This window comes from Artemia sp. Qi Xiang Cuo, chromosome 5 (assembly GCF_049724085.1).
Source record: "Artemia sp. Qi Xiang Cuo chromosome 5, ASM4972408v1, whole genome shotgun sequence".
NCBI lineage: Eukaryota > Metazoa > Arthropoda > Branchiopoda > Anostraca > Artemiidae > Artemia > Artemia sp. Qi Xiang Cuo.
Genome location: NC_142798.1, coordinates 59,851,144 through 59,863,822, shown reverse-complemented (window position 1 = coordinate 59,863,822; position 12,679 = coordinate 59,851,144). Strand labels below are relative to the sequence as shown.

Below are 12,679 nucleotides of genomic sequence, written 5' to 3'. Positions count from 1 at the left end.
CAGATTTTTTAACTGTTAATAATAACTAATTGTTTGAACAAAATTCTAAATATGATGAAAGTATTGGACCAATTGATCCAGCTATATGTTAAGGAGGTGGTGTATAAATTCCAGTTAACAGAAACGTAACTACCTTTTGAATTACCGTAGATGTGCTGCTTCTTGAGGCCCACTGCTGTGGTAACTGCTGCCAAGTCCTAGCCTGGTATGTGGCTGCCCTATTCTTGCGTGTTTGTACATAGAATACTAAGATGTGATGCTATTAATTAGAAGTTTGGTTTTAAGAAAAGTATACATTTAGTGAAGAAACAGTAATAAAAAAAGGTTGATATCGCCTATTTGCCTAACTATGTACATTTACGGTAAAATATTGGGAATGAATTCTACCGAAATTTCCTTTTAAAAGGGAAAAGTTTCGCTGAAATTTTAGATGTGCTATGAGGAAATTGGCGAGGGACTAATAAATAGTATTGTAACCTCTAGATTTTATAAAGCAGTGTTAAGGTAAAGCATTCGAGGTAGGTGTTTGCCTTTTTTTCACAGATAGCAAGGCAATGCTCATTGATTAGATTGAACCGGGAAGTTACGAAAGCCAAGATAAAAGTGGATCTATGAAATTTTGAATCGATTTCTATCTTTCTATTAAATGAAGAATTGTTTTTCTGACGAATCTACCTAATGACATTTTGGTATAAAGTGCCGTCCCTAGCATCTTGTGTATATATGCTATAAACTTCGAAGAATTTTATCCCAAATTTTGATTCGTAAGAGTGAACTTGTGACTTCCATTACTTATATACGTTAAAGAAGTCGTTACAAATTACCCTTATACATAGCAAGTTAGCGTATGAAATAATGTTTGCTTAAATTTGGAAAATCACAGAATTTATACTACTGCTGCTAGTCCTACAATAGTCCATTTATATTTTTATTTGAACTCATTTAATCTTTAGGGAAATTCACCATATATGAAACGCTTGCTATAACTCATTTTTGAGGTTTGTATTGTTAAAATTACTACTACTAATAATAACAATTCACTACGGCACAAAGACGCCTGAGGCCAACAGCTACTTACGCTCCTCCTCCATCCCAATCTATTCAAAGCCTCTAATCTTTACACCCTCCCAAGAAGTTCCCATTTCCCTTAAATATTTCCTTACGATATCCTTTCCCCCCAACCGGGGACGACCTGCTTTTCGTTTGGCCCTAGACGGTTGCCCGACAAGAACGATTTTTGGGCAATCTATCATCCTTCATCCGCAGAAAGTCCCCTAGTCAACCTTTTTCTTATTAAGCCCTAGAAAGCGGCATTTACCCACATTTTTCGCACAGCTTCTTGTTTGAGATATAGTCAGTCAGTCGGGTACCCAAAACAATCCGTAAGCAATTTCTCTCGAGAACTATAAAATTAAAAAAATTAAAATTATTATATTGATGGATTAAGACGAGGATACCCTACATTTTTTTAAACCAGCTAAAGAAAATAATCTTAATCAAATCACCTGGTAACCTAGTATAATCAGAACTTGTTTTCCTTCGAACAATTCTGTTAAATTTATTTTAACGATAATTCCTTTATGTCAAAATACCGATGGTTTATCGACACGCTACAGTATAAGCTGATCCGTAATCTAGATTTTGACTCGGGGTCAGGGATACTTGAGGAGCTCTATTGTGTAAAGTTTGTTGTTTTTAAATAAATAAATGTGTAAATTTTCGATGGTTTTTTTTTTTATATTGGACAGAGAAATTCTACTCTGTCTCCTCCCCCAGTTTGGCTGAGCGCATATACTATACTCAGTGCATGCTATAAGAAGGGAAATTTTCTACTTCTTTAATATTTTTTCTCATCAACATTCTTGATATCTTACTTTTGAGGTGAATTAACAAGCACTTTACACAGTAACAGATGAAGAAATTGCTTATATTTTTCAGTCGTAATTATTTTTTAGGGATCCGTGGACGTAAGAAAGTTACATCTACGCATCGTATAACAGCAATACAGCATACAAGACCTCAGTCAAACCCAAGTCTTCCTGGTAGATTAATCAAGCGCGGTTCGCCTTTAGCTGCACGACGAGGGCGAAGTGCGTCACCTGCGAGTTCCGTTCATAGCGACGCAAGTCAACGTGGACCTTCTCCTCTTGCATGTGTAAGAACTAACAGAACTATTGCTCTCCGACAAGCTAATAGTCTTCAAAAACTTCAACCACCTAGGACTATCGACAGCCCAGGAAAGAAAATAACCTCCAAACAACCAGCACAATCAAATAGCCCTAGACAGACAGAAGAAAAGAGTACGCCTTCTAAAAACTTAAGTCAAAAGTTAGATTCCTCTAGCAGTGGGTCAAAGACAAGTATCTCTTCGGATTCTTCAATGAAAAAAGCCGTTGGAGAGCCTCAGAAATTAAAGAAAGAAGGAACATTTACGAAAGAAGGTCCCAGTGAGCTACAAGTGGATGTCAAAAAAGTTCCTCCTAAGGTACCCCCTAAACCCAAAGCCAGAAATGAAACTGTTCAACCCATTAAAACCGAAAAACTATCTCAAGTGAAAAAATTAAAGGTACCTTTTGAAAATGAGAACGGATCTACGGATACTGAGAAGAAAATTACGCCTCCAAAAAAGCAAGTGAGCAGTAAAATAGCCAACCTTTGGAGACAGGTTGAGGAAAGTCGTGGAAAACAGAAAAAAGAGGAGAGTGATACAAGAAAATGGATCGGCAAAGACAAATTAGATGGCGATCACAAACAAGATACGCGGCCAAAAACATTAGCCCAATCTACAACCTTTGAAAAGCTTCCGCTTGTAACTTCTGAACCTCTTGAAGAGAAAAAAACTCTTGGCGTTCGACTTGCTTTGAAATTCCCACGTTTCGGAAAATCAAAAAAATCAGTACCTGAACCATCACCATCGAGTTCTGACACGAAATCACCAGAAACTCCTCAACTAGTGGAAGCGTGTTTCTCAGACGAATCACCTGTCGAGTCAGATAAAACAAAAGGGATAAATGTGCTATCCCGTTTAGGGTCGTTTGTGTTTGTATCAGGACAGCAAGTGGAGTCCCGTACAAGTGAAACAACCAACGACACAAGTCCTACGAGTGATGACTCTCATAATGGTAATAAGCGACCGACAAAAATTGATAATAATAAGACTGGATCTGTACTAGTGACAACAGTGTAATGATATATAGCATCTATATATTCCACAGCATATTGGAATGCATATTTCTCTGTTCCTTCTGCCTTTTTTCCTCTCTCCTTCGCTTACCTTTAATATTTTTGAAGTTCCTTCTCTAAGCGACATTTAGCGTTCAGTGCTGGTGTATATTCATACAAAGACTTGCAACAGTATTGAGGCTTCATTTGTGTGATAACATGCATTTAATTCGGTGTCCTAGTTGCCATACAAAACTTTTTACATCATAAAACTAGCATCTAACTCTTTGTATTTCTTTTTTTTTTAGTTTCAAGCGATACTATTGTTATTCAGTTATTAATTATGTATTTTGATTATTAATCTTGAAGTAGTCGTTGGAGTTTTTCTTTTCGTTGCAGTGTATCGCTCTATGTAATGGCCTGCCTTTTCAAATAAGAAGTTTATTCCTATTACTGTTTGTTCAAGAAATTCTGTAATTTGATTCAGTATGGATATATTATTTAACAAATATATTTCAAAGTTTAGTTATAATAATAAATGACAGGAAAAAGAATCCCTGACTTTGAAAAGGAATGCACTTCTATAGTTCTTCCAGCTGAAAAGAGAAAATTTCCATTAATTATATTGGCGTAGCTAGCACAACAAGAATCTAACAATGAATGCGGTTTGGTCCCACTGTTTAGGACCTGGACAGTGGGTTGAAACAATGTTTTACAACTACGCTCGAGCCACACATAAACTAAACTAGGTCTATAATAAAGAAAGGTCAACATAGTCGAAATTTGTTTTATGGACGAACGATGAAAAGGAATTACGGGCGATGGCCCGTAAAAATGTGAAAAAAAAAAAAAAAAAAAAAAAAAAAAAAAAAAAACACGGGACGTCCTTGGACAGGAGATAGAGGCTATAAGTAAACATATATGAGAACTGAAAATGTCATGGGATGGAGAAGCTCTGAATTGGGTGGGGTAAAGGAGGAAGATGCGCAGTTTTGTTGGCCTCGGGCGGCTTTGTGCTGTGATAATTTGGTGTTAGTAATTGTTTAGAGCATAAAAGATCCGGTCAAGAGGTCAAATTAAAGGAATGAATTGAACACTGTATCTAAAAATAGGGATGATGGTGAATTCTGATTACATAAAAATGAGTTTCTTTATATACTTTTGTTTCGAAACGCACAGCAGGACAAGAAGAGTGGAAAGATAACACAGAATAAAAGCGAAGTTTTAAACAGCGAATAAAACAAACAGGCCTCAATAGAACAACTGAACGGGTTATTTGAAAAAAGAAATATCAAATAGTTCGAGGTAATGAACTGTAAATAAGGAGCAACACGGGCTAATAGAAACTGAAGCTCTAAAAATGAGGTTTTAACAACAATTAATACATGAAAGAAATCGGCCTTTTTGGCTAATTTTAAATGTATAAATTCGTCAAGTTTAAAGTTACCCGTCAAAAGCTAAGAGCTTGAGAAAATTTGCCTGATTTTCAAAAAGAGAAAATATCCCTACAAAGGCAAGTGATCTTGATAAAAATCACATTATCTGATTCAGCATATTAGAGAAATGTATTTTAAAGGTTTCAAGCTCTTATCTACAAAAAAGTATTCTTTTGTTTTTTTTTTTGTTTTTTTTTTTTTTCAGAAGAAACATCAAGGACGCGTGTTTATTTTTATTTATTTTTTCTTCTTCTTCTTCTTAGGGGTAACCGTATCGAACCAATGGTTCCAGAAAACCGGGGACTCATTGGGACGAAAATTAAAAGTTGTATTAATTTTTTAAGCAGCCGAAACGATTTTGCCACAAAAAAGGGACGTTTTCTGCCATTTTGTGGCACAAGACTGAGTGGCACAGAACATGAAAATTCTGAGATAGCCATCCAATTTAGAATTATCAAAAACCTATATATTGAGGTTCTAAGCTTCAGAGGCAGTAATGCCACAAGATGGTGTATTCATTCATAAAGAGTCACGTAGTCCATACAAATAAAATGTTAATATAGATATTTAGCTTGATTCGCTTGATATTTGATAAAATTTGAAGAATGATGGTGTATCAGTTATCATCAAGTTTTGTAAACTGTAAAACTACGTTGAGTTTTCGAGAATGATATAAACCTGCTTAGAAAATAGGATATTTTCCTTTTTTCGACGATTTTCAGCCAATTTTTCGAATTTTAAAAACGTAAAGATAATTAAAAAAAAATAGTTCGGCAGATGGATAAAGCTGAATTTCCGCTATTGAATGATAACAAAATACTTTTCTTACGTTGAAAAAGTAAAACCACAATAATACTAAAAAAAATAACTTGCACGGGGAACATAAACTTTAAAGGTAATTTTATCATATTTTTTTTGGGGGGGGGGGCAGTACACATAGATTAAATCACTTTCTATATGGACAAAACAAAAAGAGACTTGATTTTACGAAGCAGCATAGGTCAATCAGCTCTTTTGTTTTTCTTCTTTTTGAAAAAAAAAAATGAAAACCGTCTACCAGCTGAAAAAGTCCATGGGTATTTTTCTCAATTCTTGTACAACAATTCGAATTATTCTTTCTTGGACGAGCACGGAGATTGATTATCAGATAATATCAGAAACTAAAAAATTAAAGAGAAAATCTCTTAAATTATATTGTTGCTTTCCACACAATAAAGAAGATGAGACTTTTGTCTTTTGCTTTAAGAACCTTCGAGTTTACAAAAAAAAAAAAAAAAAAAAAAGAAACTTTGGTTGCCTTTATTATTCAGTTTAAACTTCGTTGCTTAGAAGTACCATTAGTACAGGGTTGTAAACGCGGCTGTTTCAAAGAAAACATTGCATTTTGATCCACATAAATACTTTGATCACTTATTTACTGTTCACTTATATTTACAGCTTCTTAAGACAGATTATTCATATGAATTTACTGATAAACATATTATAAACTTTCAAATAAATGCATCTGAAACCTTTATAATCGTAGAATGTACAATGATTTAGTTACCAGACAATTGGACATTAATCACAGTGTCTCAATGTTTATCATGATATGAAATGATCAATACGAGGATATTCAAGAGATATTATACAATTATGCCCGAGCATAATTGTATGCTCAGCAAAACTGAACAAAACGATTATGTCTGAGCCTGTCGACAGATCGGCATAAAAAGAGAAAAAAAACAGTATGCACACTCTTTCGTGGGGACCCGGAGAAAAAAAAATATGTTGGCGCCTTTCCTAACTCGAAGTTTCAGAATTCGTGCCCCTCCCCTTCCAAAAAATCTCAAACAATTATGGCTTGGGTGACATTAGGGATACGATCCCATTTTAACTGATAGTAACTCTTCCTAAAAATCTCGTAGAAGCATCTACAAATATACACTCTGTCACGTGTTAGTTAAGACGGCTTGAATTCAACTCAACTGAATAGGAGAACTGATACAGAGTTAACTCGTCATTCCAAGGGTTTTAGCTCCAACTAGTTTTTGTTTAAAAGTAGAAAAATCGTAGACAAATTAAACAAAGGCTCTTATTGGTAGCTTCTAGCTGTGGCTTTTTTCAAATTTTTGAGCCCATTTCCCCTTAACCTCAAATCTCATAGAAGTATCAACAAATACATACTCTACCACGTGTTGAGTGGGAAATCTTGAAGTCAACTCCATTGAATAGGAGAATTAGGACAAATATAACTTTTTCCAAGTTACGTGGAAGTACCAACAAATGCATAGCTTGCCAAGTCTTGGTTTGGACGTCTTGAAGTTTAAACACCTCTAAATAGCATAATTAGGGTTTTAGCTCTTTCTTCGGTATCAGTTATTTAGTTTTAGAGTTCTGATAAGGTAAGAGTTACTTGGAGTGGAAATGGGAGCACCCTTTTCGTGAAATAAATTGTTACCTTTTTAGTGAAAATATAATTACAACAAAATCTTACTAAATTTTCCTCTTCAACCTCCTTTGTAAATCCAGGTTCTGCCTCTTTTTGAACCTCGAAAAACTCCTCAATGTCCTTACTTTGTATCAGGCTATTTGGATTCTCCTCTGGCGAAATAGGACCAAGGTGACCTAAATAAGACAGTAGTAATAGGATGAGTATTAGTGTATTCTTTGATATCTATACTACTGCTTCTAAATTTACCGAAAATTCCTCAAAGAAAATGTCTCATTGCTTGTATTGATACTGCTAAAAGGATATTAATACAGCTTGTTAATAGAAAGAAAGAAAACGATCAAAAATGGGGTTTTTAAAGGTCAAACAAAGCACTGAAGAAAAACACACAAAGTGAATATTTCGAGAGAACAACCGCCTCTCTTCTTCAACATGAACAAAATAATATAATCAAGGAAAATGCCGAAGAAAAAAAAAGCGGAAAGTCAACAAAACCAATGAAAAAAACAACTAAAAAATTAAAAGATAAATAAAATTCAATAAAAATTATTCGCCAATATCCGCGATTTGCACAAAATCCAAAAAAAAATCGTTAGTATCGGCCGATGGCAGTTCAGAATTTTTCGGATTTTGTACAAAGCACGGATATTGGCGAATGACTCCCTTTATGGTTATTAGATATTTGATTTTAATCTTATAATTTTTGGTCTTTTATTAAATTTCATTTGTCTTTTAATTTTTGGCTTTTATTATTGGTTTTTAAATTGGTTTTGTTGACTTTCCGCGATTGTTTTTTGTTTTTTCTTCGGCATTTTCCGTGATTTCATTATTTTGTTCGCGCTGAAGAAGGGAAGCGGTTGTTCTCTCAGAATTGTCGCTTTGTGTGTTTCTTCAGTATTTTCGTTTGGCCTTTAAAAATCCCATTTTTGATCGTTTTCTTTCTTTCTGTTATGGCAAACCAATGTGGTTTAAGAAATTACCTTAGCTTGTTAATGTACACAGATTAAAGTAAAAAGAAAGCATAATAAATACAGTTGCGTAAGAACTAAATCTGCATTACCCATACAGCTAAATCCAATAAATTCTCTTTACGTTCATAAAAATAGGTAGATGTCCCTGACGTAAATTAGTTTCAAATTATTTCAGTTTAAGTTCATTCGGCTAATAAAATGAGCTACAAGTAAATCATATAAAATAATAATAATAACAGGTTTTTAACATTTTTTCAAATTAGGTTTTTACTTTTCAATGGTCTTTACTTTCAAACACAAAAATTCTTTAAAATAATAAACAAATTAGGTGCGCATAACTAAGTCGGTGAAGTAGATGGGGCCACTCAAATGGTTATTAAAAAAGAGAGGGAAACCTTCATTGAAGGTTACATTAAACTCGATGGTGATTTCTTAATTAAGAACACACCTCTTTTCTGGCGTGTTATCCGTATTTTCCTAAAATGATGCAATTTCCCTTACACTGATTAGTTGAGAGGTTACATTTATGCTTGAATTCTACATATTTTAGACCAGCATAGAAAAGACATTGATTTGTACATATGGTTTTCAAAACTCTGTTATTTGGAGGTTCGGTTACTATGGACAAGGGTCGTTCATTAGCGGGAACGGTTTGACTATTTAAAAAAAGAAATTATTTTTAACGTGAATTACATAACTAGGAAACTGACCTTGAATAACTAATACAAACTAACAATAAAAACTAAAAATATAGTGATAATAACTAGGTAAATCAGAGCAGCATATGCAATCGGTAAAATTGTAATTGCCAAAACTTACAGTTTATTAGATACGACTATTACGTTTAGAATGTTTTAACTTTTTTCAAATACATCTTAAAGAACTAATAATTTAATTGTCGATTTTCTACACGGTACGACCACCAAGTGTTTGGTCATACCGTACTTTCATGTATTTTGAACCTCGGGGAATTTTAGAAGAACATTTTCATGAGAGAAATTCAAGATACATTTTCACTTCAAAAAGTTAACTATCATAAGCAAAAACAGCTTTTATTTTCCATTAAGACCTTCTAATAAACATTTCGTAACTACGAAAATAAGAATTTTTTTTTAAATTAGGCAGTTGTATCCATGTTACAACATATGATTATAACATATAATCCACATTCTATCATACGCAAAAACGTATTTTTTCTATTAAGACCATCTAATAAAGATTTCGTAACTACAAAAATAAGAAATTTTCTTAAAATTAGGCCAGTTGTATCCATGTTAGAACATAAAATTATAACATATAATCCACATGTGTAAAATCTTAGCCAAATCACGCGTGCGGAGAATGCAGTTCGTTCGCTCTCAAAGAAAAGCTGCACACAAAAACTTCCATTTTAAACGGAATAAGTCTGTGTCATCTTCTATGTTTTCTTTTTCCAAGTACTTAAAAATAAAGGCCTGGGATCAAACTTCGGTTAAAGATTCAAGAACATATTTTCTTAATTTACGACGGTTAGGGGATAGCTCAAAAACGCATTCGATTATTTTGAGTTTCAATAAATATTTTTTGTACGCCTAGTATTTTATTAGGCACAAAACGAAACGAAGCCAGTTAAAATCAAGGTACCAAGGGGCGTAGATGGAATTCGATTTTGGATAGTTTTTAACTCGTTTTGATTGTGGGGCGGGCTTTCCTGATATATCCAACGGCCCAAAGTTTATAATAGTAAAGCTAACAAAAATTAAGACTATAAAAATACCTTTACCGTGCATGCTCCTTACCTTTCTTAAGAATATGTTATACCTTGAAAATAAATATTTTGATTGTCGTCAACGTAATTGCTAATCAAGTATTCTGTTTAGAATATTTTTAGTGGAAGAGTGATTTTTTCAAACGCTTAGATGAGCATATTCGAATCATGAAATGTCACTTTGTTTTGACAGGTGATCAAAAAGACTATAGGAGCATAAATATGTGTTATTGGGACATGATAAGTTAGGACTGCTATCAATGCGATTCGTATTACAACAAATGGCTGTGATGATAATGAATAATTAAATTACAATAACGCACTAATGTGGTCATAATAACTTAAATAGAATAAGAATGTCCTAGCTTTATGCAGGCCCGAGGAACAAAGTGGGACAAATACCATTGTGTAGGTCTTTGAAAAAGAAGACAAGTAAAAAGTGAAGTTTTTATTTGTCTTCTTTTTCCTAAGGACGAGGGGCAAAATTATTTTATCAAAGTCATTATTAAGTTTTTTTCTATATTTACTTTTATTGGCACTTAAAATAGAAAGAATTGGAGCATAAAACTGAACCATAAACAATTTTTGCCTGTAGTTCCATCAAGGCTCTATGCCATAAAATGGATCAAGGAAATTATTAAGCGTGTGAGTTTTAAAGTATCAGTTTTCTCAAGATTTGATCAGTCGATTCCGATTCAAAGAGTAGCAGAAAACTATATTCTCCTTGTAATTAACACATACCCGAAATTATATTTAGTTTCAAACTTGAAAACTGTTGTCGGGGAAAACCAAGAGCACGTTACTGTGTTACAGGAGCAAGTTAAACAAGAGCAAGAAAAACAAGAGCACGTTCCTGTGGCGTCAATTCAGGAAAATTTAGGGAGGTGATAGGCAAAATATATATTTCAATATCTAGGGGGCCAAATTTATCGTTTTTTCAATGTTTCCAAAAAAAAAATATCAAAAGAAAACCATTTTTCAATGAAAATACCCCAAAACAGGTATTTTACAATTTATGGGGGGGGGGATGCCCATTCCTGCCCCCCTTAATTAGCACAAGTGCCATTTATTTAAATAACTGCTCAATACGGATTATAACCGGAAAAATCGTATCTTGATACGCTCAAAGTCATACTAAATAGTCCGGTAACGTACCAAATCCTTAGCACTGGAAAGAATCCATTTTTTAGACACCAGCGACGTCTTTGTTTGCCACGCACACAAGCTCTGGTAATATGTTAAAAAAAAACTCGTTTACAAAATTTTTTACGAAATCCCTGGAGACAGATGGTATGTTAACCAATTACAGATTTGTAGTTAAGGTTTGGCTTAAATGCCAATTTTTTCTTTTTTGTTTAATTTCTAGAGATGAAATAGCACAAACTTCGAAAAAATCTGCTATACCCACCCCCCCTTATTGCTTTATTCGACCAAGTCTTAAATTTTAGAGGAAAACCACCTTATTAACTAAATCTCCTTTCAAACCATAAAACCAATATGAAATATTAGCTATTGAAAACTCGTCCTTATATAGTTTGCTGACAGGCCAGACAGAAAGGGAGCACGAAACAACGATTTTTTTTATTGTATCTCTTTTTTACGGGTTACAAAAAACATAAGCATAAAAAGAAGAAAAATGGCTGTTAATTTTTTCTACTTTGTTTTTCTGAAACCTACGGTTTTGCTGTTTTTATAGGTGACACTACAATTTTACTAAGATTCGATAGTTGACATTCAGAGACGGAAAGCGGGTCGTCCTCGTCTGGGATTGGAGGACGTCATAAAGAAAGATTTAAAGGAAATAGGGACTTCGTGGGAGGGTGTAAAAAGGGAGACTTTGAATAGATTGTGATGGAGGAGGAGTGTGCGTAGCTGTATTGGCCTCAGGCGGCTTGGTGCTGCGGTGAGTTGTTAGCAGTAGTAATTTATCGATCAATCAATTGATATTTTTATAATTTACTTTGTATCGTTTTTTTTGGATTGAAAAATACTTTGAAAAGGCATGAAAAACATGAGGAAATAGAAAATGTTCCTATCTTCTAAGGAAGTTTAGGTAATTCTCTGAGAAGAAGTCTAGTAATATCACAATTTCGGATCAGTTAAAGCATGGGTGTAAAAGCAACAAGTTAAGCGATATAAGGTATTTTGTCCTTTGGTGCAAGTTGCAGCTACAAACTTGTTGCAACATTGCATATCTCACAAGGAACATAATCCTTGACAAAAAAATACTGGATAAATTTAATTCTATTTAGTAGCGTCAATTCGCAGAAATTAGGAAGGGGTATGCATTTTTCAAAATCCAGGAGGCCTTTAAAAAAAAAAAAAAAACCCTTTTAAATTAAAAAACCGAAACAAGTTTATTTTTTTCTAATCTAGGGGGAGCAAATATACGGGGGGAAATGTCCCCTCCCCCTCACACCACTTGTTCCATTCGGTAGCTAATTCATCGATAATAATATCTGTAGTGTATGCTCTTTCTTGTAGCTGTTTAGAGGCATATCATGCGAAAATTTACAGGTTCAAGAAAGGCATCGTCACCCTTGTTAATATAAATCATATTTTCAAACTGTACATAGTAGATCTACAAACCATTGGATTCTAAAAACTAGATCCATAGTTTTTCCACGCTTACCTTCACGAATTACATTAAAAAATTCGAAATTGTTTTTCTCTAGAAGTGCTTTTTTCAGTTTGTTTATCCATATGTTGTAGATGTCTGGATCGACTTTTACGCAGAAAGCTCTTAATGCTTTCAAACAATCGATGGCTTTCACCGCAAGGTAATGATTTGACACTGGCGGAGCTTCAACGACAAGTCGAATAACCACATCTTCTAGCTGGATGCAAGCTGAAATAAATAAATAACAAAATTAAAAGAACGCGTTCAAATATTTACAAATACACAAGTACACAACCTGTAGACATATTCCTC

At 33.9% G+C, this 12,679-nt stretch overlaps 2 protein-coding genes across 4 annotated transcripts in view; one reads left to right on the top strand and one right to left on the bottom strand.

Moving 5' to 3' along the window:
- LOC148952335 (uncharacterized) overlaps positions 1-3,595 on the top strand; it is a 97,867-nt gene extending 94,272 nt beyond the window's left edge. The window contains exon 22 of the mRNA XM_089089790.1: positions 1,956-3,595. Within this exon, the coding sequence (XP_088945916.1) occupies positions 1,956-3,187 (1,232 nt within the window). The 3' untranslated portion in view covers positions 3,188-3,595. The remainder of the gene's footprint in view (positions 1-1,955) is intronic.
- A 51-nt stretch (positions 3,596-3,646) lies between these two features.
- Positions 3,647-12,679, bottom strand: part of Ku80 (X-ray repair cross-complementing protein 5 Ku80) — a 122,179-nt gene continuing 113,146 nt past the window's right edge. The window contains exons 11-13 of one of the 3 annotated variants that reach the window (XM_089089793.1): positions 12,380-12,595; positions 7,075-7,205; positions 3,647-3,758 (exon numbers count right to left, since the gene is read on the bottom strand). In XM_089089793.1, coding sequence (XP_088945919.1) covers positions 3,744-3,758; positions 7,075-7,205; positions 12,380-12,595 — 362 coding nt within the window. In that variant the 3' untranslated portion in view covers positions 3,647-3,743. The remainder of the gene's footprint in view (positions 3,759-7,074; positions 7,206-12,379; positions 12,596-12,679) is intronic. The other 2 variants (XM_089089792.1, XM_089089791.1) reach the window with 2 other exon arrangements.